We start from the raw sequence: 26,522 nt of genomic DNA, 5'->3' as shown, positions 1-26,522 counted from the left end.
GCCATAAATATAGGCCAGGGTTTTAAAGGCCTATATGTCCAGCGCCTACCTTTGACATAGAATCATGCTTAGCAGCGCCAAACATCAATCCCCAATGATAACCACGCCTCTTTTGATATTCAGTACCGCTAAGCGCCTGCGTAGACGCGGTTCCGGTGCTGTGTTTTGTAGATGCCTTGTGGCGCCTACTTTTTTTTTCTTCTTTTAATTCATTTTTTAATTGGTTATTAACGGTGTGGTCAATTACCATGCTAATAGCCAAATAAAACAATTAGCAGGCACTGGTAGAGCGCCTACTGGCACCTTCCTAACAGCGCCACTTTTAGAATCCGGGCCTTAGTATGCAGTGATGTAACTGCACTAACCGATTAATACAAAACACCCCTACTCTCCACCCCATACACACCCCCAGTGTTACAAAATAAATTAAATTTTTAACCTGGGGAAGTACACAACGATCCCCAAATTACCGCGAGGTGCCTGAGCGGGCTCCATGGTAGGGCTTTTTAACCTGCAGGTAGCATGCATTAATGCTTACTGCAGTTTAGTAAAAGGACCCCTCTATCTTTTATCCTATATTCTTATCTTGCTTCCAGTTCCATTCATATTTATTTGAAATGACAAAGCAGCTGAAAATTTTGTCACCCTAGAACAGAAATCCTGAATTCTAGACCATGCTTTGTAAGACAGACTTTAGAATTCACTTTGAAAGCAATAACTCTATCACCCCCCCCCCCATCTATTAAAAAACAGTAGTGCGGTTTCTTTCTAGCACCAGCCACGGCGGTAATAGCTCTGACGCTCATAGAATTCCTATGAGCGTCGGAGCTGTTACCACCACAGCCGGCGCTAAAAACCACACTACGGTTTTGTAATAGAGGGATATATTATGAAGTCAGAAAGAAGATTTGATCATTTTTATCTCTTCATTTCACTATACATATATAAATTTTCTCTCTATCTGTACCCCCTTTTATCAAGCTGCGCTGCAGAGCAGCACGGGCTAAATGCTGAGCTGCCTGTAGGAATAAAAAAGGCGGCTCAGCATAGTTTGCGCTGCTTGGTAGCACAGCTTGATAAAAGAGAGGGGTTTATTATTTACATTTGGTAGGATATCTGGGAAAATATATTACGCAAATACACATAGTTAGGGTTACAAGACGTACGGGAAAACCGGGACTTCTCTTTTTAGAGGACTGTCTGAGCATGTGCGGATGATGTCACACATATTTGCGTATGCTCGAGGCCCTACAGATGCGACCAAAGCTCGTCGGGGAAGAAGACGAGGCTTTGAGGGGGTGGGACTTGGGGGTAGAATGGGGCGGGGCCGGAGGCAGAACAAGGTGGGGATTGGGCAGAATGGGGCGGGGCCATGTGTTCGGGTTTGTGAAGCTCCAAATATGGTAACCCTACACATATTACTGTAGATCTTGACATATGAGCATTCTAGGGAAATATTGCTTTGGGATAGGAGATACTCTTACCTGCCAAGGAGATGGTGAAATATATCGTATAAAGCTGGCTGATCAGGACCCACATTTTCATCTTGTATCCAGAGGAGACCACATTCAAATTGCAAAAAAAAAAAAAAAAAAACACCTTGCAGTTAAGTGTTCAAATCATCAAAAATACCTGAAGTAGAATAAAAGAAAGGACAACACAAATGATTCATTATGAAACAAGGTTAATAATGCATTCTTATTCACAGTTTAAATGTACTGAGAAAGAAATAAGGGGTGAAAAGGATGAACATTTTAAGGCCATTGAAAGACTTGCTCTGTGCTTTGTGATTTGTCTATCACTTACAAGCAATGGGGAGATTTATTTATTTATTTATTTTAAAATTTTATGAATCGCTTAAATCTAAGGGCTCCTTTTATAAAGGTGCATTAGCGTTTACAGCACACGCACAGGATTAGCATGTGCGCTAGCCGAAAAACTATCGCCTGCTTAAAAGGAGACAATAGCGACTAGCACGCGCTAAAACTGCTAGCGCAGCTTTGTAAAAGGAGCCCTAAGTGATGTAGAAAACATTTACATCCACAATTTCAAAGCACAAACATTATAAAATGCAATCAACAAATAAGTCTTTCCCACAAATTTCCTCAATACAAAATTCTTTAAATGCAAAACAAATAATAACCACAGAGGTAAAGAAAGACGTCCACAAATAATTGTGTTTTTTTACCATTTTCTCTTAAAAGACACACAATCTGCAGAATCTCATTATGGGCTCCTTTTACTAAGCCTCGTTAGAGCTTTAACGTGCGGAATAGCGCGTGCTACATTGCCGCGCGCACTAGACCTTAATGGCAGCATTGAGCTGGCGTTAGTTCTAGAAGCGTAGCACGGTAATTTCTTGCGTGCGCTAAAAACGCTAGCTCACCTTAGTAAAAGGAGCCCTATACCTTGAATTGAATTCGAGAGATTCTTACTGGCAAGTGAGAAAAATCGATATTCTAGATTTAACATAACAAATCCCATTTTCTTTTAAACTGATGAGCAACTTGGAGTTAGTATCTAGCTGGGCAAACTAGTGTTTTCAGAAACATTCCCTTCTAAAACTGCCATTTCCATGTGTATATAGCAGTGACAGGAACACATGTACTTCAGGAGCCTACCCAGAACTTAATTTTGGAGGAGACCCAGAGATGGACTGGAGGCGAGAGGGCAAGGGATTTCTCTCTCCACCCCCCAGCCACCACTGCCACACCATACCTTTGCTGGCAGGACTGTTCAAGCCCCATCAGCGAATGGTCACCAGGATGGTCTCAGGTCTCAAGGATCTCCCGTATGAGGAAAGACTGAGTAAGTTGCAGCTCTACTCACTCGAGGAACGCAGAGAGAGGGGAGACATGATCGAGACGTTCCAAATATGTCACGGGCCGTATTGAGGTGGAAGAGGATCTCTTTTTCCTTAAAGGACCCACGGCAACAAGAGGGCATCCATTGAAAATCAGGGGTGGAAAATTTCATGGCGACACCAGAAAATATTTCTTCACCGAAAGGGTGGTTGATCGCTGGAATAATCTTCCACAACAGGTAATTGAGGTCAGCAGCGTGTCAGATTTTAAGAAAAGATGGGATTGGCATGTGGGATCTCTTCATGGAGGTAGTTAGGGGGTGGGCCATTGGTGTGGGCAGACTGGATGGGCCATGGCCCTTTTCTGTCGTCATGTTCTATGTTTCTATGAGATTTGCTGCTGGAGCCTCTGAATGTGCTGCCTCAGCAGCAAGGAAGCTGGCGGGTGCTCTAGCTTCCGGTGCTGACACTTCCATGCATGCTCAGTTTCATACTTGAAATTGAGCATGTATGGAAGTGCCAGTATCAGTGGCTGGTGTACCCCACTAACTTCCTGATGCTCAGGCAGCACAAGTAGGGGCTCCAGCAGCATATCTCTTTAGCTGGCAGGGCTTGAGCATCCCTACCAGTAATGTATCTGGTGCCACAAGATCGATGAGGGCCTGAACTTCCCTTCTCATGGCTACACCACTGATATACATTTACTTCTGCTTCAGAGCAACCATAAATAAACAGGCAGAGGGAGATCTGCCAGGATTTAACTATATACTTTGTATTTTGCAAAGTGTATGAGTAAGCCCAACTGATGTCTGTCTAGGAGCATTGTTAGAAAATGTAGGGTTATCAGATGTCCAGATTTCCCCGGACAGCTTTTCAAAGCCCGGCACTTTGTCCAGGTTTTGAAAAGCTTCTGGCAATAAGCGACATCAGGACGGCATTCACTCTTGCGTGAATGTAACGCGTTGACATCACATACTTGCACGCGACATCATCACGTTGCATCCGCGCATGCAGGTCAAGGGGGCGGGGCCTGGGGTAGAATGGGGTGGGGCTATGGGTCCAGATTTTCCATTTGGAAAATCTGGTAACCCTAAGAAAATGGCCACACAGACCTCCTTGCAGAGCAGAGAGGCAGACCAGTGTTTAGTGCAGTGGATTGTAAACAAGGGAATCAGGTTCAAATCCCACTTTAATTTTATTTATTTATTTATTTTGGGGAGCCAGTGGGATTTAATCAAAAAAGGTGTTACATGATCATATTTTTTACCGTTGTGGATGAGTTTAACGGCTGTGTTCTGAATTATCTGAAGGCGCTTTTTTTCTTTTTGTGTAATACGTATTAATAAAGAGTTACAGTAGTCGAGCTTTGCAATAATTAAAGAGTGGATTAATATATTTAATGATTTAGGCTCCAGAAACTTGGAAATTGAGTGAATCATTCGCAGCCTATAAAATCAGGATTTAATAATACTACTTACGTTTTCGTGATAAGAGAGTTTGTCATCAATGGTGACTCCATGTATTTTTACTGAAGTTGCAAGATCCAAGTGAATATTATCCAGAGTAAAAGAGGCACTCAAGTTTATTCCCTTCTTCCATGGAAAAAGTAGAGCTGTTTCCTGCTTTTTTCAGAGTGCCTGTAATACTACAATTCCTTTCCAATTTCACTTTCATGGGAGAGGGAAGGGAACAGCAGCCACTGGGGAATTAATGAAGAGACATATCCTAATCCCTCCAGTGGCAGGCTGCTCAGAGAAACATTTTGTACCTTAGACATGACTGAAACAGATCTAACATAGGTCATCCTTCTCTTAAGACTTGGACATTTTCTTCCCTGCAGTAATCGCTGTTGGATGTTCAGATTTTGGGCCCTCCCTAGCCCTGCCCCAAATTTGCCCACAGTATTCCCCCTTGCTATTTGAATGGATGGCAGTCTCTATCCCAATTTACTCTTTATCAAGGAAACTAACATTTTCCCTATCTTGTTACACTATTGAAAAAGCTTAGATTTATATGTACGAGAGACTTTTGGATAATCTGGGGTAGAGAGTACCATTGGGTGGTGAAGGGAAGGGGGGGTGTTGGGGAGGGGATGTAGAGAGTATTTATATCTGTTTGTTATATTATTATATTTGATGCATCATTATTGTATTTAGCATTTATGTCTTCAACTGTATTTGATGTTGTTTGCATCAATAAAAATTGTTTAAACCTAAAGTGTTGAGGTCCACCAGAGAAGCCAGCAGTTGCATTCTCATCATCACCAAGGATCTCCAAACCAACTACTGCCTATTACTATTAACCAACTACCCTAATCTTAGAAGCTTGCTTTCAAATTCTTTTCTCCTCCTGACCACAAAGACCATGATCTCACCTCTGAAAGCTGCTTTCACAGTTTTTACTGTTACTGGCAAGAAAAAAGATCCAATTGCCTCGCCGCATAGTCTCAAAAGGTCCAATCTTGCATTTGAACCCAGCCAAGAAAATACTCATACTAATTTTAAGGCCAGTGGTTCTAGAATGTGTCTGCAGTCCATCAAGTGGAAATATCACCAAAAAAAAAATGCCTCTCATTTTCTTCTCTTCTCAAATTCCATCAAACAGCTTTTGGATTCTGGATGAGAAGGGTAAAACAAGCCGTCCCATAGAGACAATAGAGCCCTGTTACTAAACTGCATTAAGCACTTAGGACTAGATTCAGTAAATGGCACTCAAAATTCAGAGCCCCCCCAAAAAATCCATGCAAAGCACTATACTATAAGACCCATATTCTATAAGTGGCGCCTTAAGTTAGGGGCCAGTAGACTCCCTACCAGCGCCTAACTTAAGTGGAAAATGTCATTTAAAAACAAATTTAATCTAATCTTCCATTTGTGAGTCGCACAAACCTATACAAGCTCAAGGCGACAGATCAAAGAGGAAGTGAAAAAGTAGTAGAGGGGGAGGCATGGAGAATCAAGGGGAGGGGCCTAGAAGTAGGGGGTGCTATACAGAAGCTGAAACAGTTAATTGTCAAAGAGTTGGGTATTCAGGTTTTTTTCTGAATGCAGTGTAGTTTGTCTCTTTCCTGATTGCTTCTGGGAGGTCATTCCAGGTTTTTACACCCAGATAAGTTAGCATAGAGTGGAAAATTCGCTTGTAGTGGAGGTATTTTGTGGATGGAAGGTTTAGTTGAATTCTGTTAAGGATTTTTCTTGATGTCGACCAAACAGTGGAGAATAGTTGGATGAGAGGGGCTGCCGAGTTTCCTTACAGAATCTGTAGGATACATGAAGTTTTGAAAATTATTCGGGATGATATTGGAAGCCAGTGCAGTTAAAAAATTTAGGCAGAAAGTGTGATACCTAATGCCAGAAAGTGGCATTAGGTATCACAAAGCACCTCCATAGCTGCGATTCACGTAAAAGATAGGCGCAGGAAATGTAGGCCTTGAAAACCCTGGCTTACATTTTTAAAACCAAATAAATCTACTTCTTTTATTTGGACTGAGCTGCTTTTTTTTGGGGTGTGTGCAGTAAAGTCTCGTGTTAAGTTCCAGAAACGGCATATTTTACTGTTGTTTAGTAAAAGAACCCTATAGTGAAGAACCTCAGAGAAAAAAAATGAAGACTTGTGGCCTTGATCAAGTTTCAAGTTTATTTGGGTTTGATTAATCGCTTTATCTTAATTCAAAGCGATGTACATAATAAAATTACAGAATAAAAAATTAATACATTAAAGAAAGTTGACTAAACTAATGACGAATTTAACAATACTAGACACACATAGGAAAAGAAAGGGCTAGAAGTTACAATATAATATAAAGATGGGGAAAACATTTAGGGAAAGTACAATAGGGCAGGGTAAATCAGAGGCTTGGAAATTATTTTACAGTGAAATAATTATTAATTTATGAAGGCATCATTAAACAGAAAAGTTTTCAGGTTACTTTTAAATTTTTCTAAATTGATTTCTTGTCTCAAGTGATAGGGTAAAGAATTCCAGGTTTGGGGAGCAGTAACAGAAAAAATAAATTGGCGTCTTGTATTTATGATTTTCAGGGATGGGATTGTTAATAATTGTTGTTCTGTCGATCTTAATGTTCTATTCGTTGTGTAAGGGATTAATAATTTATAAATAAAGGCCGGAGTTTTAAAAGAAAGAGATTTGAAAGTGAGCAAACTAAGTTTATATATGATTCTGTGGGCAACAGGAAGCCAATGGGCTTCCTTAAGGAGAGGAGTGACATGATCGAATTTCTTGGCTTTAAAGATGAGCTTAATCGAAGTATTCTGTATGATTTGTAAACGTTTGATTTCTTTTTGAGCTATGCCTTTAAAAAGTGCATTACAGTAATCAATCTTCGAGATAATGAGAGAGTGGATAAGAATATTAAGAGAATTATTGTTAAGGAATTGAGAAACAGAACGGATTTGTCGAAGCCTAAAGAAAGATGACTTAATAACATTGCTGATATGGTCATGAAAAGAGAGTTTATGGTCAAAGATGACGCCTAATATTTTAATGTTGTCTACCTCTTGTAAGGGATGGTTCTTGATAGAAATTGGAAATTTAAGCTTAGGATTATCTTTCCAGGGACATCATCGGCATACAGCAGTAGCGGCATTTTTCTCATGCCATTTGAAGCACAAAAATGACTAAAAGCATTAAACGCAGCTATAGTAATGTTTCTTTTCACTGCTGGATAGTCTGATTTACTTGAGGGCAAAGAGTCATCGTGATGGTCTAGTGGGATGTATTTTGCTCAGAGGGTTTCTTGTATAAAAGCATGTTTTAAATATTTTGCAATTTGCTTACACGCTTGTGTTCCTCTGGTGATTGGTTTTGCATGTCACCAATTACTGCATGACCAATTAGTTTCTAGTTCAGAGCTCCCTGAACATTTGAACTACTTGCCGTGCGCTGGAGCAATGCTTTATGTTTACAATTACACGTGCAGTTGAGTTGATCTTTATTTTTTAGTAGTACACAGATAAAATTCTAATTTCTTCACTGTCATAATAATAAAAAAAATGCTATATGCCCTCTTTTACAAACGCATAGCAATGGTTTTAGCAATGACAACGGCAATAACTGCTCTGATGCTCATAGGAATTCTATGAGGGTTGGAGCAGTTACTGCCACTGCCGTCGCTAAAGTCACGCTTTGCATTTATAAAAGAGGTGTATAGTTTGTATTATAAAATTTTTTTTTAATTAGACCAAATGTAAAAAGGTTTATTTTATCTATCTATAGGAAGTAAGAATATGACTGTCTCCTCTTTCTCCTTACATATTTATATCACTAGCCCCCTTCCCCCACACACAAACACACATTTTTACTAAGCCATGGTGGAGTTTTCTACGGTGGCCCAGAGCACTAAATATTCCAACGCTCATAGAATTTCTATGAGCATTGGAGCAACATCGGAGCATTTAGCACCCCAGGCAGCGGTAGAAACCCTTACTGCAGCTTAGTACAAGAGGGCCTAAATTAATTTTTATTTAAAAATTACTTGAGCCATCTTCTAGTTCTATGCAAGTTACAGAATAACATTCATAGTTAAAACACAAACAACAAAACATCATACATATTGTACAACAGCACTATAAAATACCTGCTTGCTATTATATAGTACTGTCCCATAAATCAGGAATTTTATCATCGTTAAGGTCATTTTCCCCTCCATCATCTTTTAATTCAATAAATATTATTTAAACTAAAAATCAATATTGAAATTTTTAGAGGTGCCTTATTACAGAATCGCTCTTTCTTGATATGCGCCTAAGTTTCAATCATTACTGATTAAAAAGCTTAATTGAGCTTGTTCTTCAATTTAGCTAGGTGCCTATCTAGTTGGGCGCCTCCGAAATAGGTGCCTATCTTTAGGCGCTGGTTACAGAATTTGGGCCTATGTCCTTACCTTAATAACATCTTAACTTATGGATCTGGAATGGCCAAGTTGTCGTCCTCTCGCCCCCTTCTAACCCATCACCCACCCCATGATTACTAAAACCTCCCATCACTGTACTCACGCTATTATATCCTCAGCAATAATGTTATTGATAAATAAAACACAGACACTTTATTGATGGTAAAATTCAGGCCGCAGCTTTGTTTATTGGGTCAACCAATAAGCAATGAACAATTGCTTCACCCCGAGCTACAAGACATTGCAATTTTACAGAAATCACAACTGTATTCCCCTGACCCTGCCGTATCAGCAAGAGCCTAGGGGGTGGCATGAATCTCCATGCCCCTCTTCCGTGCCACGGGCCTCAAGACATATTCGCTCACTTGAGCTCCCTTCCCCTTAACCACTCATCCCCAGATGAGCCTAGGGGTGTAGGCATGGACCACCATGCCCCTCCCCTTACAGGGTCACCTGACCCGCGGCCTCACCACTCATCTGAGCTGACTGCCAAATACCCGCTCATCTTCTGATGAGCGAAGACCTTGTAGCTCGGGTTACCGCCGCTGCGACAACCCTAAGCCCCCCAAATTACCTGAGCGAATCCTATATCCTAAGGGGAGGGTGGGCGGGAAAGTTGCCTCCAACGGACAGGGATGCACGCTGTTCCCCGGAGGCATGCGATCCCCCAGCACTCCTCCCATCATGCCCTACTTCCCGTTGCTCCACCCCTCCCTTCGAGGTGGGAAACCAAGTCCCTCCCTCCTACCTCCTATCCTGTTACCTCCTCTCATGCCCTTGCAACTGTCTCCACATGGGCGACTACTTGGGCCATCCAGCCCATTGTTATAGTCGCCCATCGAGACAAGCTCTTGGGCTCTTTTTAACTTATGGATCTGGAATGGCCAAGTTGTCGTCCTCTCGCCCCCTTCTAACCCATCACCCACCCCATGATTACTAAAACCTCCCATCACTGTACTCACGCTATTATATCCTCAGCAATAATGTTATTGATAAATAAAACACAGACACTTTATTGATGGTAAAATTCAGGCCGCAGCTTTGTTTATTGGGTCAACCAATAAGCAATGAACAATTGCTTCACCCCGAGCTACAAGACATTGCAATTTTACAGAAATCACAACTGTATTCCCCTGACCCTGCCGTATCAGCAAGAGCCTAGGGGGTGGCATGAATCTCCATGCCCCTCTTCCGTGCCACGGGCCTCAAGACATATTCGCTCACTTGAGCTCCCTTCCCCTTAACCACTCATCCCCAGATGAGCCTAGGGGTGTAGGCATGGACCACCATGCCCCTCCCCTTACAGGGTCACCTGACCCGCGGCCTCACCACTCATCTGAGCTGACTGCCAAATACCCGCTCATCTTCTGATGAGCGAAGACCTTGTAGCTCGGGTTACCGCCACAGGCCTGTAACTTACAGGCCCCCCCACCCAAAAGCAAAGCTGCGACCTCTGGGAATCCCAACAGTACAACTAATCCCAGCAACCCTGTCAAAGAACAACCCAGGAAGGGAACACACAGGAAAGAACCAGGTCCCGCAGAACCCCGGAAACCAGTACCAGGAAAATACACCCCCCCCCCCCCTCGACACTGTCTTGGCAGCAATAGTCCGGGATGTCATGTCTAAAAACGCCCCAGTAACCAGCGGGGTGAAATCGACTAACTAGAGCTTGGGAGGACGGCAAACCCAAACACACCAACATACCAGTGTCAAAACATGCGGCCCTTGACCCTGACATGCCGCAAGAGTCATGGGGAGTGGCGCATCCAAACACGCCCCTATAACCAGAGTCACCAGAGCACGCGCGTGACTCCCTGCCGGTCCCCCGCTCAGTACCTGCCGAGTCACACTTTCAGGATAACTGCCTCCCTAACTTGCCAACAAACCACGACAGAACCTGGGCGCAGCTCCCAGACAACCATCCCAATCATCACCTAATAAGACACATCAAACATAGCGTTGGAGAACCGCAAGCCGGGACATAACCGCAACCCACACGCCCCCACGAACCAACCTCCAGCGACCAGTACCCGGAAGAAGCGGCCCCCGACCCCAGGTAACTCCTACTACCGGCAAGCTACCAGCGCCACCTGTCCCTGCTCAGCCTGCCCCCGAACCACATCCGTTCCCAAACTGCCCCACAGAGATCCCCAGAACCCCCCAATCCTACCCCAGCCATGAATACAACAGCACAGCCCCAACCAGCCCCCCGGATGTCAGCCAAATCCGGACGGTCCTGGCACCCCCCCTGAAGTGCCCCAACAATCCCCGAGCCTGCCCATCTGGGAGACTCCTGAACTACCCCCCAGTCCAGCCCCAAACCACCCCAGTCTTGCCCCTCAAGGAGACCCCAAAACCACAAAGGTCCAGCCCCCCCGGAGAGTCCACAGTACCACCCGGTCCTGCCCTCCCCGGGGAGTCACCGAACTCCCCCCTGGTCCAGCCCCCGGGGAGTCCACCGAACCACATAATGCCAACACCCCCGAGGAGTCAGCAGAACCAACCTGCCCCCTCCCCCCCTCCGGGGAGTCCACAAAACCACCCTGATCCAACCAAATAGCTTTACCATCAATCCTTCTCTTCCCACCCCCTTAGGTACGCACCATCATGTACTGCTTCTTCAAATTGCAGGACTCTCCCTTGTTCGTACCATTTCCTGTGGCATAATAAAGCAGGTACCCAAGTATGCCCCATCATGAATCATGTATGCTTAATCTCTTCAAATGTTAGTATCCCTGTTATGGGTAATCTTGGTACAACCCTTAGTATCTTCGGATAAGCATTCAATCAAAACAAAGATAGGAATAACTGGAAACTAGAGAAACATGAAACTGGAGACCACAGAATCACCCCGGTCCTGCCCCCCAGGGAGTCCACAGAACCACCCCAGTCCTGCCCTCTCCCCGGGGAGTCCACAGAACCGCCCCGGTCCTGCCCCCCGGGGAGTCCACAGAACCGTCCCGGTCCTGCCCCCCGCGGGGAGACACAGAACCGCCCCGATCCTGCCCCCCTCCCGGGGAGTCCACAGAACCGCCCCGGTCCGACTCCCCCCCGGGGGAGTCCACAGAACCACCCCAGTCCTGCCCCCCCGGGGAGTCCACAGAACCGTCCCGGTCCTGCCCCCCCCGGGGAGTCCACAGAACTATCCCGGTCCTGCCCCCCCGGGGAGACCACAGAACCACCCCGGTCCTGCCCCCCCGGGGAGTCCACAGAACCGCCCCGGTCCTGCCCCCCCCGGGGAGTCCACAGAACCGCCCCGGTCCTGCCCCCCCGGGGGAGTCCACAGAACCACCCCGGTCCTGCCCCCCCGGGGAGTCCACAGAACCGTCCCGGTCCTGCCCCCCCGGGGAGTCCACAGAACTATCCCGGTCCTGCCCCCCCGGGGAGACCACAGAACCATCCCGGTCCTGCCCCCCCGGGGAGTCCACAGAACCGCCCCGGTCCTGCCCCCCCCGGGGAGTCCACAGAACCGCCCCGGTCCTGCCCCCCCGGGGGAGTCCACAGAACCGCCCCGGTCCTGCCCCCCCGGGGAGACCACAGAACCAACCCAGTCCTGCCCCCCCGGGGAGACCACAGAACCCACCCGGTCCTGCCCCCCCGGGGAGACCACAGAACAACCCCAGTCCTGCCTCCCCGGGGAGTCCACAGAACCCCCTTGGCACTGCCCCCCCGGGGAGTCCACAGAACCACCTGGACCTGCCCCCCCGGGGGGTCCACAATACCAGACCAACCCAATCCCCCTGAGGGGAAGCCAGGCCACCAGCCAAGCCACATTTCGCTGCCACAGAACAACGCCATGTCCTGCGGTCAGCTGGCAAAAGGGGCATGCCACCGAAGCAAGGGCGCCCTTGTAGCAACCCCCAGTCTCACAGCAATCCCAGAACCGGAATAATGGCACCAGCCGCAGCTACCACCGCGGCAGCAGACCACCGCTAGCTCCGGCGTTCCTGACAGCGAAGTAGAGATGAGCCCCGGAGACGGCCATTCTCGGACTGGAAGCAATAATGGCGCCATTCGCAGCAACCACCATGTCTGCAAGCCCCCGCAGCCGTGTCAACCAGGGTCACTATCATACACAGCGCTGGCATTCCCGGCCAGTGCCCCACCAGAGAAGCAGAGAGGATCAAGCGAAACAGAGTCGCCAATTGCAGCAACCACCAATGCCACCGATCCATGTCGCCCACTGTGCCGGCCAGGGCACGGTCACCAACGGATCTGATACCCTTTCCAGTGACCAACAACGAAGAAGAGATGATCCTCTGTGACAGCCACTGCCGGACCTGAAACAAAACCAAAAGAACAGCAGCAACTGGCCAATAGCACCCCATACCCACACCCCAAAGCACCCGCACCCGATGTACCACCCTTCATGGCCGTAGCCCCCCACTGCCAACCCCCCTTCAAGCCATCCCCCACTCCAACTAGAGAGGGCAGGCCTAGCAGGTGTCCAAATGCATGCCCAGAGAAAAGGGGAACCAATCCCAAAGGCACCGCGACAAGGGTACTAACTCCCCCAACCCCAGGGAAGGACCCTGACCCCCTACCTAACGGGCCCTAAGCCCGCGAACAAGACCAGTGCCCACGAGCAAGAGCAGTACAGATCAACTGGCAGGAGCCACCTGGCAGAAAACTCACAACTGCAGGGGACCTAGACAGCATCTGTGTCCCCGGGGCCCCAATCAGCCGCAGTCCAACACCGGCTTAGGGAGCAGCAGAAACAGACGGGGGAGAGACCCGACTCGGAGGGGCTCCCACAGGCAAAGGCAGCGGAATGGCTGTGAGGTGAGAAGGACCAGCCTACCAACCTCCAACAGCACCCCAATGTCCGCCAGTGACAACGCAGAAGAGCAGGAGCAAGTGCCCCAATGTCCCCCACACCCGTCTCCCCCCAACCCGTCCCAAGAGAAGGATGAGCAGTATCCGCAACGCATGTTCCTCGGGGTACAATCCCTAAGACGCTAGGCACCCCCATAGCATGGAACACCGCCCCCCCATCCACTTCACCCCCATAACAACCCTGAATGAGGAGCCGAAAGTCCTGCAATAGCACCAGTACCAAGGCGCAGAAATGCAGCAGCACCCCAATCACTCCCCAACACCCGCCTCACACACTCAAAAAGAAAAAACAAACAAACCCAAAACAACATCCGGCACGATATCGGCAGAGAGCAGGGCTGCTGGCACACCCCACGACCGCCCGAAGCAACACCCTTGCGTTATCTCCTCCCCCCCAGCACACGCACACCGCACCAGCCACTGCCCGCAAACATGCCAACACGGCTCCACAGTGGGATCGCGCCATGGACCCCATGTCCTGACCTACACCACCAGAGGAAGCCGAGCACGTGGCCCCAACGTCCGGCAAACACCGGTGCCGACCCCGTAAAATGAAATTTTTTCCCACCGCGCCCGTGGTCCGAACGCCGCACTACCCCCGAAGCGAGGACCCCCCCGCCGGCGAAGAGGAAATCCCGAGCACAGCCCACGGCACCTGACGCACGGCACAGGCCCCGCACACGTGTCAGCATGCTCAGGCACAAGGAAAAGAGGCCGACCACGTCCACCATCATCCGGGAGCCCAAGAATGTCGCTACACCACCCCCACAATGTGCAGACATGGTCCCCCAAGCAGGCCTAGCCAAACAAGAAGCCCTGCATAAGGAAAGGGAAAACTTACAAAGCAAGTTGCCTCCAACGGACAGGGATGCACGCTGTTCCCCAGAGGCATGCGATCCCCCAGCACTCCTCCCATCATGCCCTACTTCCCGTTGCTCCACCCCTCCCTTCGAGGTGGGAAACCAAGTCCCTCCCTCCTACCTCCTATCCTGTTACCTCCTCTCATGCCCTTGCAACTGTCTCCACATGGGCGACTACTTGGGCCATCCAGCCCATTGTTATAGTCGCCCACCGAGACAAGCTCTTGGGCTCTTTTTTTCCAGTAGACAGGTGCACTATTCTAGACTACTGCCCTGTCATTCCTGTGCCTGCCTACTGTCTCATTCTGTTTATGCTTCTCCAAGTGGTTTCCTGGATGTCAGTCAACCCTTTGGGCCCTAAAGAATACTGTATAATATGTTTAAGCATCTACGTGGGTACTACTTGAGCTCCTTTGATGCTTCTGTTGGCTGTTACTTGTTGGTTCAGTGTTCAAGTGTTAATATGTATGAACAGAACAGTTGAGTAGTTTGGAGAAATTTCCCATTTTTGTCCTTACTTCATTTAATGCTGATGGAGTTCTTCAATGCTTGGGTACTACCTGCAGGTGGTAGTAGATCTCAAAGTGAAGTAGGAGCGACACAGAAAAAAATCTGGAGTGGATTCCTTCTGCACATGGCTCGCAGCCATGGGGTGATAACCCGCTTGCCTGGAATGATATTATTAAGGTAAGGACATAATCTCTTTATTTCCTTTGATGTTTTTCACTGTTAACCCCAGTTATTATTAACTAGGTCTATTGATAAAAGAACATGTCATATATAACTATATCCTACTTTGATAACTACAGTCCTAAACTGGTGTATCACAATTCACACAGGTTATCTTTTGGCCAATTCTAGAATGATGTCAAAGAGTGCCTCACCCAATATAGAATAGTAGTGCAAAGCTGCTTTGGTGTGCTGAAACTTTATGCGTGACAGATTAAAGCAGGCCAATGGCAGGCATAAGATGCTGTGCTTAAGTGTACCTCGCAATATACACACTTATTCTATATGATGTGCATATTGCTAGGCAGAATACCCATATCATACCCATAAGAACATAAGAGCTGCCTTACTGGGAGACGGCAGGTCCATCAACACAGTGGCCAACCAAGGTCACAAGTACCTGGCAAGATCCCAAGGAGTAAAAAAAAACAACAGATTTTATGCTGCTTATCCTAGGAATAAGCAGTGGATTTCCCCAAGCCATCTCAATAATGGCCTATGGACTTTATTTTTAGGAAATTATCCAAACCCTTTTCAAACCCTGCTAAGCTAACAACTTTCACCACATTCTCTGGCAACGAATTTCAGAATCTAATTATACACTGAGAAATAAATATTTTCTCCTGTTTGTTTTAATTCCACTACTTAGTACCTTCATTACATGCCTCCTCATCCTAGTATTTTTGGAAAGAGTAAACAAGTGACTCGCATCTATCCGCTCCACTCCACCCCACTCAGTATTTTATAGATCTCTGTCATAACTCCCCTGAGCTGTCTTCTCCAGGTTGAAGAGCCCTAGCTGCTTTATCCTATCCTCATAGGGAAGTAATCCCATCCCTTTTATAATTTTCGTCACCCTTCTCTGTACCTTTTCTAATTCCACTCTATTTTTTTTGAGATATAGTGATCAGAATTCTATAAATGGCGCTAAAAACTGTGTGCACAAATTTGGGTGTATGTCCAATTTGGGTGTGCAATGCAATTGAACAGTGAACCAATTAGCACTAAAAACTGGGCTCTAACATTTAATTATCAGTGCTAATTTGAATCAATTAAAAAGTTACATGTGCATATTTATACGGTGACGGGTCAAAAGTGTGCGAGGACAAAGGCGCGCCGACAATCAAGCACGGACAACTGAGCGCAGGTCTTAATCGCGCTGAAGAAAACCCATATTTTAAAGGGCTCTGATGGGGGTGTGTGGGGGGGGGAAGCCCCCACTCTACTTAATAGGGATCGCACTGCCTCACGCTGCCATGTTGGGGGGGTGTAACCCCCCACATTATACTAAAAACAGGGAAAAAGTTAAGTTTCCAGTATAATGAGCGAGGTTACAACCCCCCAAATTCCCCACAATGCCAGCGCGATCTCTATTAAGTAAAGTGGGGGGGTTCCCCACCAAAACCCCCCGTCGGAGCCCTTTAAAATAAGGTTTTTCTTCGGCGCGACGAAGTCCTGCTCTCAGTTGTCCGCGCTCGGTTGTCGGCGCACCTTTGTCTCCACGCACTTTAGACTATGAACCATTTATACATGTGGATCTACATGTAAATGTTACATGCAGCTCCAAAAGGGGGCGTGGCCATGGAAGGATCATGGCATTCCAGCAATTTATGCACGCCATTATAGAACAAGGGAGATCCGTGCCTACTTTAGGCACAGGAATTTACACCAGGGTTTAGCTGGTTGTGCCTAAAGTTAGTGCCAAACACTATTCTATAAATGACGCCTAACTTTGAATAGACTAGCATTTACAATGTTTTTTTTTAAGTTGAGCCATTTATAGAATTCAGCCCCATGGTGCTAGTGCACAAATTCTACAGAATAGCATCTAGCAAATAGAGCCCAATTTTATATATGACACCTAAATATTAAGCACTGGCTAACTTTACAGTATGATACTTAGCTCCACCTAAGCGACTTTATGTATCACTAGGCAGCTTGACGTTAGGCGCACCTAATTTATGCCAGGGTTTTCTTGGCCTAAATGTATGCACCTAGGTTAGGCGCCTACCAGCACCTAAGTCCAAAACAGGCATCTACATGCACCTACAAACCTCCTAACCATGCCTATTTTGTTATAGGCGCCGTGCACTAGACGCCTACCTCAAAGTGGCAGTTAAGAAGTTTACGGCAGTTAAGAAGTGCTAATTGTCAATTATTAGCACAATCAAAATTTTTAAACAATTAAGTTAAGCAATGTAGGGTCCTAATTTTAGGCGGACTATACAGAATTTGCCTAGAACGTAAATACCTATTTGGGAAATCATTCACGTCCATAATTGCACCTATTCTATAAATTTGTGCATATAAGTGGCACCTAACTTACCCTCCCTTTTACGAAGCCGCGTTAGGCTTTATCCTCACCGGTCATGGCGGTATTCGCTCCGACGCTCATGGGAATTCTATGAGCGTCGTGGCCAATACCGCTGCAGCAGGCGATAAAAGAAGCCTAACGCCACATCTAAAATTCTCTGAAAATCCCCCACCTTCGTGTTCAAGTTCAGTGCTGCATTGTTCACTATTAGAACAGTTTGCATAGGTTCCTTAAACCTTTTAAAAAAAAGACATGTTTCCTTTTTAAATTTCTGTGCATGCCCAATAATTACCTCTTTGCAGGGTGCAAGATTTGAGTTCAGCTTTCCCTACATGTAAAGTCAACAACGGGCATCTGCAAACACAACTCAAAGATAAAGTAAATATAGAACGTTAAACGATTGCTGAAACGGCATCTTTTTTTTGCCAGATGAAATACAGGGTATGAGACTGTTATTAATGAACAGGAGATGATGACAGTAAGGTGCTGGTCACCTATGTATTTTATTGTTTGTATTTTTTGCTCTATTTATTGTTGATTTTGTATATATTCTTGTACATAATTTTGTATTTTTTGTATGTAAGTTTGTAACCCGCCCTGGGTAAGGGCGGGATATAAATAAACAAACCAAACCAAACATGAACCATTTCACCACATTAATCGTTAACCATCCTCTCAGCTACCAAAAATGTTGGGATAAAAAACATAGGCGTCAAAACGGGGAGGGGGGGGCACAGGGCCATGGCCTCCCCAAAGATTTGCACCGAGACTTGGCTTTCACTGAGACCATCTGGGACAAAAACATCTCCCCAAAGTATATAATAGTATCATGCGAGAAGCGCGCAGTGAGGGAATTCTGAAAGCGTGAGCCTCCCACTCCCTCCCCCTTTCTTGATCTTCGCGTGGCTGCATGCTCAAGGACCTCGGCTTGGCTTTGACCTGGCGCCTCACGGCAGATGCTGCTGCTCAGCCCCTGGTTGCAGGTTGGAGGCGCGCGCCGGCTGGTGCACTGAAGGGTAACGTGAGGGGGAGGTTGTCGCTGGAGCCAAGTGCAGCAGCTGGCGCGAGCGGAGGGTTGGGGGAAAGCTTGCATATTTGAGAATCCCCACTCCCTTCTTAACACCCTCAGACAGGTTGGAAAGAAAGAGGGAGCAGGATGCTTTCTGCTTCCAGTTTGACTTCTTTAAGAGGCTTTTTTTTTTAATGCATTAAGAGGAAAAATTCTTTTTGGGACGCTTGGAGGTGAAATGAAGAGGCCGTTTCTTCGCCTCTGTATAGTACCGACGTGGGGGAGGGTGTCACACAGGAGAGATGGAGCTCCAATGCTTTTTATCTGCACATAGCTAGGCATACTTTGAGAGGGGCATGGGATGAGAGCTGTTCACCTTCTCCCATATATGTTGGTTCTAATGCTGAATTGGTCCCCTTCCTTACTGCCTATATGACTTCCTTTCCTCTCCCCAAACTAAACAGTCAGCTTTTACCTTTTTAGAGAATCAACCCCCCCACCCCCCTTATTATATCAGGCAACTAACTTGGTTTAGCCCTATCCTGTACAGTGTAGTGACAGTCAGCAAAAGGTTCAGAGCCATATAATTTTGCATATATGTAGATACATTGTTAGTGTTTCATGGATGTGTACAGTGTATGTGTCAACCTCTGTTTATAGATTTATAAACTGTGTGTGTCTCTGTATAGAATATATGTGTACGGGTCATTGTTGTGTTTGCTTTTGTCCGTCAGTGGCATCCTTTATGCATTTCTGCAGTTGTATATGGTTTGGGGATTTTAAATCATGTAATTGTGATCTAGGAACAAGTGCATTTTGGGGTTTTTTTTCCTCCGGTATGACTTGTAGGATCTTTTACTCTTCCATTTTATGTTGTCCTGTGCTCTTAAAATGAGTAATGTTTACTTATGATTTTTTTGTAAAAAAAAAAAAAAAAAGAAAAATGAATGGAAAAAATGGTATTACAATTAGTACTATTATGGAGGTGGGGTCTGGAGCAGAGATTGGGCAGGGTCTAGGGTGGAGCGTGCGGGCCACCCCAAACAAAAACGCATTCCACTGCCTATGGATAAAACTACTTCTGTCTCTGTAATTCTGTGTGTGTGTGCATTCTTTATCTCTTTCGCTATGTTTTACCAGAGGTCGAGTTCATTTAAAGTTAATATCTGGAAGCTTACCCAAACATGACAGCAGAAACCAGAAATGAGCTTAAATAATCAGCTTGGTTTATTGAACGAATTTGATAATTACAGTGAAAAGAAAATTAAATACAATGAATATGTATACAACTGGAAATTTCACAAGTAAGTCATAGCTTGTGATTACAATAAACCTCTTCTAAAACAATTACCTCTCGTCCTAGTATACTCAATCTATGAATAAACTAGTTTCTTTCTATAAATGCAACTAAATTCTTAAATCAAGTCAAAGGAAACCATATATTACCAAATCTTTCTTTATAAGACAGCTCAGGACCCTGCAGAAGAAGGGAGTCCAAATCAGGAACAGGCCCAAAAGAGTAGCAGCCTCCCTACTTTCCTAAATAACCTTTTATGCATAAATTTTGATGCATAAATGTGATGGGTGGAAAGACCCTTAATTTCCTGCAGACGTGCCTTCAGGTTACATGTCCTTCCTTGTACAACCTCACAGAGAGTGGGATATAGATAACGTGACCATTTATTTTTGTCATCAAAAGGGGACATCTATTAATTGTCTGTCCCTCCCTTCCAATCCCACCCTAGCCCTGCCCCAATTTCTTCCATTCATTTTTCATGTACACATAATATCTAATTAATTCATAATGGTAACCATAAAAATTTTTTAAAAAACTACAAAGCACACTATATGCAGAGAAAATGTTAATTATTATTTATATTTGGGGGGTTTCAAAGATGTCAAGGCAGATGACTTTAAAATATGCAATGTCACCTAGTTACTATAGAAAAATAGACAAATATAGTGCAAAATATAGACAGCAAATATAAATTCTCAAAACTGACACATTTTGATCACTAAATCGAAAATAAAATCATTTTTCTTTGCTGTCTGGTGATTTCATGAGTCTCTGGTTGCGTTTCCTTCTGTCTGTGTATGCTTTCTTTCATTTCTTTCTTTCTGCACTCAGGCCCAATAATTGTCCCTTTCTATTCCCTCCCTCCTTCCTTCCTATGTCCTTAGTGCCCCCAGTGCCTCCTTCCCATGTCCTTAGTGCTCCCAGTGCCGCCTTCCCATGTCCTTAGTGCCCCCAGTGCCTCCTTCCCATGTCCATAGTGCCCCTTCCTATGCCCTTAGTGCTCCAAGTGCCTCCTTCCTATGTCCTTAGTGCCCCCAGTGCATCCTTCCCATGTCCTTAGTGCCCCCAGTGCCTCCTTCCCATGTCCTTAGTGCCCCCAGTGCCTCCTTCCCATGTCCTTAGTGCCCCTTCCTATGTTCTTAGTGCCCCCAGTGCCTCCTTCCCATGTCCTGAGTGCCCCTAGTGCCTCCTTCCCATGTTCCCCTCACTGCCTTCCAGACTTTGTCCCACCCCCACCCCCGAAGCCAGCCTGCTTGCCTGTCTATCTCCCTCCCTCCCTGCCGTGTCAAAGCCAGCCTGCTTGCTTGCCTACTTCCTTACCTCCCTGCTGCGGCAATTGGCTGGCCCAGAACATCCTCTGCGACATCAGAATTGACATCAGAAAGAAGACTTCTTGTTGGCGATTAGCAGCAGCAGCAGGGAGATTAGACAGCAGCATACCGGGGGAAAGGAAGACTTTTTTTTTTTCTTTTGCACAGCAGGGAGGGACAGGAAGCAATCACCTGTCCCATTGTCCCCGCACACAGGACATTTCGGCGTCCCAAAGCTGTGTGTGGGGACAACGGGACATGGAGTCTGAAAACGAGACGTATGGTCACCTTAGATATAGAGTGCACAATGCCAACCAATCGTCACCAGCCACCATGGGTTACTCCTCTCCACCTCAACCTGCAATTGGTGCATTCGCTATCATGTCAACTCCCCTTGTTCCCAGAACTCTTCACAATTCTGGGTCACCTCAACCCAGACTCTGGGGGTGACACATGACTCAGCTAATCTTGTTTATTCCTTGCTTCAGCCCAGTGGATAAGAACATAAGAATAGCCTTATTGGGTCAGACCAATGGTTCCATCAATGGTTCCAGTAGCCCGTTCTCATGGTGGCTAATCCAGATCACTAGTACCTGGCCAAAACACAAGGAGTAGCAATATTCCATGCTACCGATCCAGGGCAAGCAGTGGCTTCCCCCATGTCTTTCTCAATAACAGCCTATGGATTTTTCCTCCAGGAAATTGTCCAAACCTTTCTTAAAATCATCTACGCCAGGGGTGACCAACGCGTCGATCGCGATCGACCAGTAGCTCAGGAAGGCAACTCGAGTCGATCGCACTCGTGTTGCCGTCCTGATCTACGGGCCGATCAGCCTTCCTCTTCAGTGTTCTCCCTAGGGCCTTTTAGCTAGGCGGTCCGCCCAGCTGTCATCTGCCGCTGCTGAACATTAAAAAAAAACCCCAAAAAACCGGCTTGGAGATTTCAGTCCCTAGCGAACTTATGCTCCGGGCTCTAACGTGTGCGTGCAGGCTTCTCTTCTCTTCCCTCCGAAACCGGAAGTTATGTCCGGGGAGGGGGGGGGGTGGAGAAGGGAAGCCTGCACGCACATGTTGAGAGCCCTGAAGCAAGCGTTCGCTACGGGCTAATGCGGGAGACAGGTTAGTGAAGCATTTGTTCTTGTTCCTGCCGGGTCCTGCCTACTTTCTGTTTCCGCGAAGGCAGGACCCGGCAGCATTTCCCCCAATAGGTTGATCACGATCTTGGGCTGATCAGCCTTCCTCTTCCCGACGGCAGAATTGACGTCGGGGAGAAGAATGCTGGTTGGCCGAAGCAGGGAGAGCTTGGGGCCTGTTATTGGTGGCGTTTGAGTCCTGGTCCCCGATGGTAATGGCAGTGGCAGTGGCAGTAGCTTGGGGGAGGGCAGGGAGAAAGAAAGGGCAGGGAAGAGGAAGGAAAAGTTGGCGGGAAGGAATGAGGTCTGGAGGAGAAGAAGCATACAGGCTAAAAGAAGGGAAGAAAGATTGTATGCACAGTCAGAAGAAGAAAGTGCAACCAGAGACTCATGAAATCACCAGACAAGGTAGGGAAAATGATTTTATTTTAAATTTAGTGATCAAAATGTGTCTGAATTTATATCTGCTGTCTATATTTTACACTAAGGTCCCCTTTTACTAAACCGCAATAGAGGTTTTTAGCGCAGGGAGCCTATGAGTGTCGAGAGCAGCGCTGGACATTCAGCGCAGCTCCCTGCGCTAAAAACTGCTATCGTGGTTTAGTAAAAAGGGAGGGGGTATATTTGTCTATTTTTGTATGGTTGTTACTGAGGTGATAGTGCATAGAGTCATCTGCTTTGACCTCTTTGAAAAACCCTGGAATAGGAATGATGATTAACATTTTCTATGCGTACAGTGTGCTTTGTGTTTTTTTTTTAATTTTATTGTTGGTAGATCATTTTGACTTGGTCATTTAAAAAGTAGCTCGCAAGCCCAAAAAGTGTGGGCACCCCTGATCTACGCAATCCGCTCTTACCACGACTTCTAGCAATGCGTTCCAGAGCTTAACTATTCTCTGAGTGAAAAAAAATTTCCTCCTATTGATTTTAAAAGTATTTCCCTGTAACTTCATTGAGTGTCCCCTAGTCTTTGTAATTTTTTGTCAGATAATCTGCATGACACCATATTCCAGTCCAAACCAAACATGCTCAATTGCCAATGCTTATTAGACAGCTAGCAAAAGCCTTTTGCTGGTCTGAACTACCTAAATGTGAAAGCAGGGTCCTGCCATTTTATAGAGAAAGAGCAAAGAAAAATCTTCCTGTCCTCCATTTTAATTCTCCCTATATCTATTATCTTGCTAACCCCGAACATGCAAATAAAATAATATATATAGGTCCTTACAGGGTTAATTAAAAAAGAAATATACAAAACAAACCATGCTATAGCTGTTAAGTGATTTACGATTTCAGCTCCAGTGTAACAGATCACTGTGATTTTTTTTATATCATTTAATTACGCATCTGTATCAACTCTTGAGCTGAACCCTAGAAACAATCCCTTCTTGACAAAACAAAAACACAGCTGGCATGGACTTTGAGAAAGACAAAGCCATGCTATTTTAAGCTCCCATCACAGCATGCTCTTTTGCTAGTGCCTCAAGTAGAAGATGCCCTGAAATTTGGACTGTTCACATAAATGAGTTTTGTAATTAATAGTTTTATTGGTGACTGACCTTTTGTCTGGTAAACAGCACCATGGCAACAATATTATCCACTTTGTCAGACAGAATTGGATGGGTAGGGTCAGCAATAGAACTTGAGGAAATTTTGTAGAAACTTCTGGATTCAATCACCCAGAAGATTCTCTCCATGTGCACTCACAGTATATTGCTGTGGTGCCCGCCCTCCCCCCCCCAATAAAAAATATATATATACAGTACAAATCTGCATTCTTCCTGCTCCAATATTCCCGGCCCAGCTGGCATCAGTTCTACCTGCTCTTTCAGAGTAACAACAGCATGTTGCTTTGCTGTCCCCACTGTGCTTGGCTCCAGGTACACAAAACAAGGTGTATCCATTCTTAAGTTTAAACCTACAAAGGCACTGATGGCCATGCAGAGAAGAAAACACCACAGTGAGTCCAAAACATACTCTCAAACACTGCAAAGGTTGGGCCAATAAGGCTGACTTTTGGCACCTTTGAGCTCATGCCTTGAGCTGGCCCTGTTGATTTGGAGTCAGATGATCTCTGCAAAGGAACCCGCTACATCAGAGTCCGAGACTGCCCTTTCGCGGTCCCCTATGGGGTCTTTGGGATCCTGCTCTGGCGTAGGTTGGTCCAGCCTTTTCCATGCTCCTCTCTTCATTCTGCAGATTCCTAGGAGACTCCAAGAACATGGTTTTCCTCTGAGCAATATGTCTACCCAGCAAGACACAGACTGAGGTGCAAAACTTCAGCATCTCAAATGCTTTATTAGCCCTTAAAAACAAACAGCTCAATATTTAAACCCCATAGTCAGCATTATGTTAAAATGTCAGGTGTGGTACTGAATATTTTAAATACATTAAATGCTGGTCCCATAAAAATGACAGCTCTGAATATACATATACAGTGGGGACTGCCACTGCTATACAGGTGGCCAGCGATATTCAACTGCTCAACATATAGTTAAACAGTTAAATCTAGGACAGCTTTTTTGCATTTCAGATACTGAAACTTTGCAACTCGGTCTGTGTCTTCTTGGGTGTAAGGAATGCATTTTGATTAAAGCCTGCATATTTTTGTTCCAAGGAAAGGTGTTCTCATTTCTAAGGTACTGTTGTTACGAGGGAAAAGATCAGTCACCAATAAAAGTTATTCATTATGATACTCATTTATGTGAGGTCAACTTGTTTATTTCAGAAAAGGACACAAGCAGAAGCTGTGGACCCGACACAGCACTGTGTTTTGGCGTCCGAGGAACGCCTGCATCAGGGTTCACTGTGGCGTATATGTTCACAGATGACAAGTCTGGGATAAAACAAAGCTCGGTCCAACTAACATGCCAGAGTAACCAAAATCACATATACGCCACAGTGACCCCTGATGCAGGCGTTCCTCAGACGCCGAAACACAGTGCTGTATCGGGTCCACAGCTTCTGCTTGTGGCCTTTTCTGAAATAAACAAGTTGGTTTTACATCAGTGATCTTCAGTGGAGTGTTCATTGTCCGTTCCCACTTCCTTTTGCACTGTTTTATACCCGTGGGTTCTCTGTCCTGTTGGACTTTTTGGTGTTACTCATTTATGTGAACAATCCAAATTTTAGGGCATCTTCTAGCACTAGCAAAGGAACATGTGGTGACGGGAGCTTAAAACAGTAGGTACCACTTATTCCTTCGTTCTATAATTTTAGCACCTAAATGTAAGCACCATTTGCACGCTAAAATTATAGAATTGTATCACTTATGCCTGCAAGTGCTATATTTGGGTCAGATTCTATAAACAGCGCCTAACTCGGCAAATGCCTAGAATCGCACCTAGCAGCACCTATATCAACTTAGGCGCTGGTAGGCAAGTACACCTTAGGCACCAATATATCAAGCCAGGATTTTCTTGGCCTACAATACTGGCTTCTAAGGTAGGCACCTAACTGATTCCACGCCCAAACTCTACCACTAACCACGCCTACTTTCCATGTAGGCACCTAGGTGTAGACGCCTACCAAGTTAGGCACCTACCGGCTAATTAATTTTGTAATCTTTTTAAATTGTTTTTTAACAGTGCTAATTAAGTCATTAAGAAAAATTAACCCCCCCTTTCACAAACACACAAAAGCGGTTTTTAGCATAGGCCAGCGCGCTGAATGCTCTGCGCTGCATGCTCTGCGCTGCTCCCAATTCTCATAGAGTTCCTAAGAGCGTCGGGAGCAGCGCAGAGCATTCAGCGCGCTGGCCTGCACTAAAAACTGCTTCCAGGGTTTTGTAAAAGGGGGAGTAAGTTAGGTGACTAGATCAGCAAGGGGCACCGACCTAGTTGCCTAACCTCAGGTGTCGTTTATACAATCAGGGCTGATATGCACAACTTGCTTGAATTGGATTGGAATGGATTTATTCCTCGCTATTTAACTAGCTAGGAAAGGCTTCTGGCCAGTTAAATATTGCTAAGCCGACTAACTGCTAATATTTAACATGACATAGCAGCTGAATATTAGTGTTTAGCCGAGAGTTGGCTATGGCATTTGACTTAGCCGGCTAGCTGCAAAATTTAAAGCACTAGCTGGCTACGATGAACAGCCAAATCCAGCTGTATAAATAGAATTAAAATTTACATGTACAACTGTCTAGGTATATTCTATAAATTGGTGCATGTAAATTCTAGTGTGTGGACCTCAAAAGGGGGCACGGCCAGGAGAGGAGCATGGTCAGGTCAAGTTTCAAGTTTATTAAAAATGTGATTAATCGCTTTATTGTAACCTGTAAACTGTATATGATGTATATTGGTTTTAGATCCCTCC

General features: G+C 45.7%; 1 protein-coding gene across 1 annotated transcript in view; it reads right to left on the bottom strand.

Annotated features, from left to right (window-relative positions):
- The window catches only part of CNTN1 (contactin 1), a 222,781-nt gene extending 221,190 nt beyond the window's left edge, over positions 1 to 1,591 (bottom strand). Inside the window, exon 1 of the mRNA XM_033959145.1 lies at positions 1,485 to 1,591. Within this exon, the coding sequence (XP_033815036.1) occupies positions 1,485 to 1,545 (61 nt within the window). The 5' untranslated portion in view covers positions 1,546 to 1,591. The remainder of the gene's footprint in view (positions 1 to 1,484) is intronic.
- Between the last annotated feature and the right edge of the window lie 24,931 nt (positions 1,592 to 26,522).

This window comes from Geotrypetes seraphini, chromosome 9 (assembly GCF_902459505.1).
Source record: "Geotrypetes seraphini chromosome 9, aGeoSer1.1, whole genome shotgun sequence".
Lineage (NCBI taxonomy): Eukaryota > Metazoa > Chordata > Amphibia > Gymnophiona > Dermophiidae > Geotrypetes > Geotrypetes seraphini.
The sequence above is the reverse complement of the archived record's forward strand: the minus strand, read 5'-3'. Positions and strand labels throughout refer to the sequence as shown.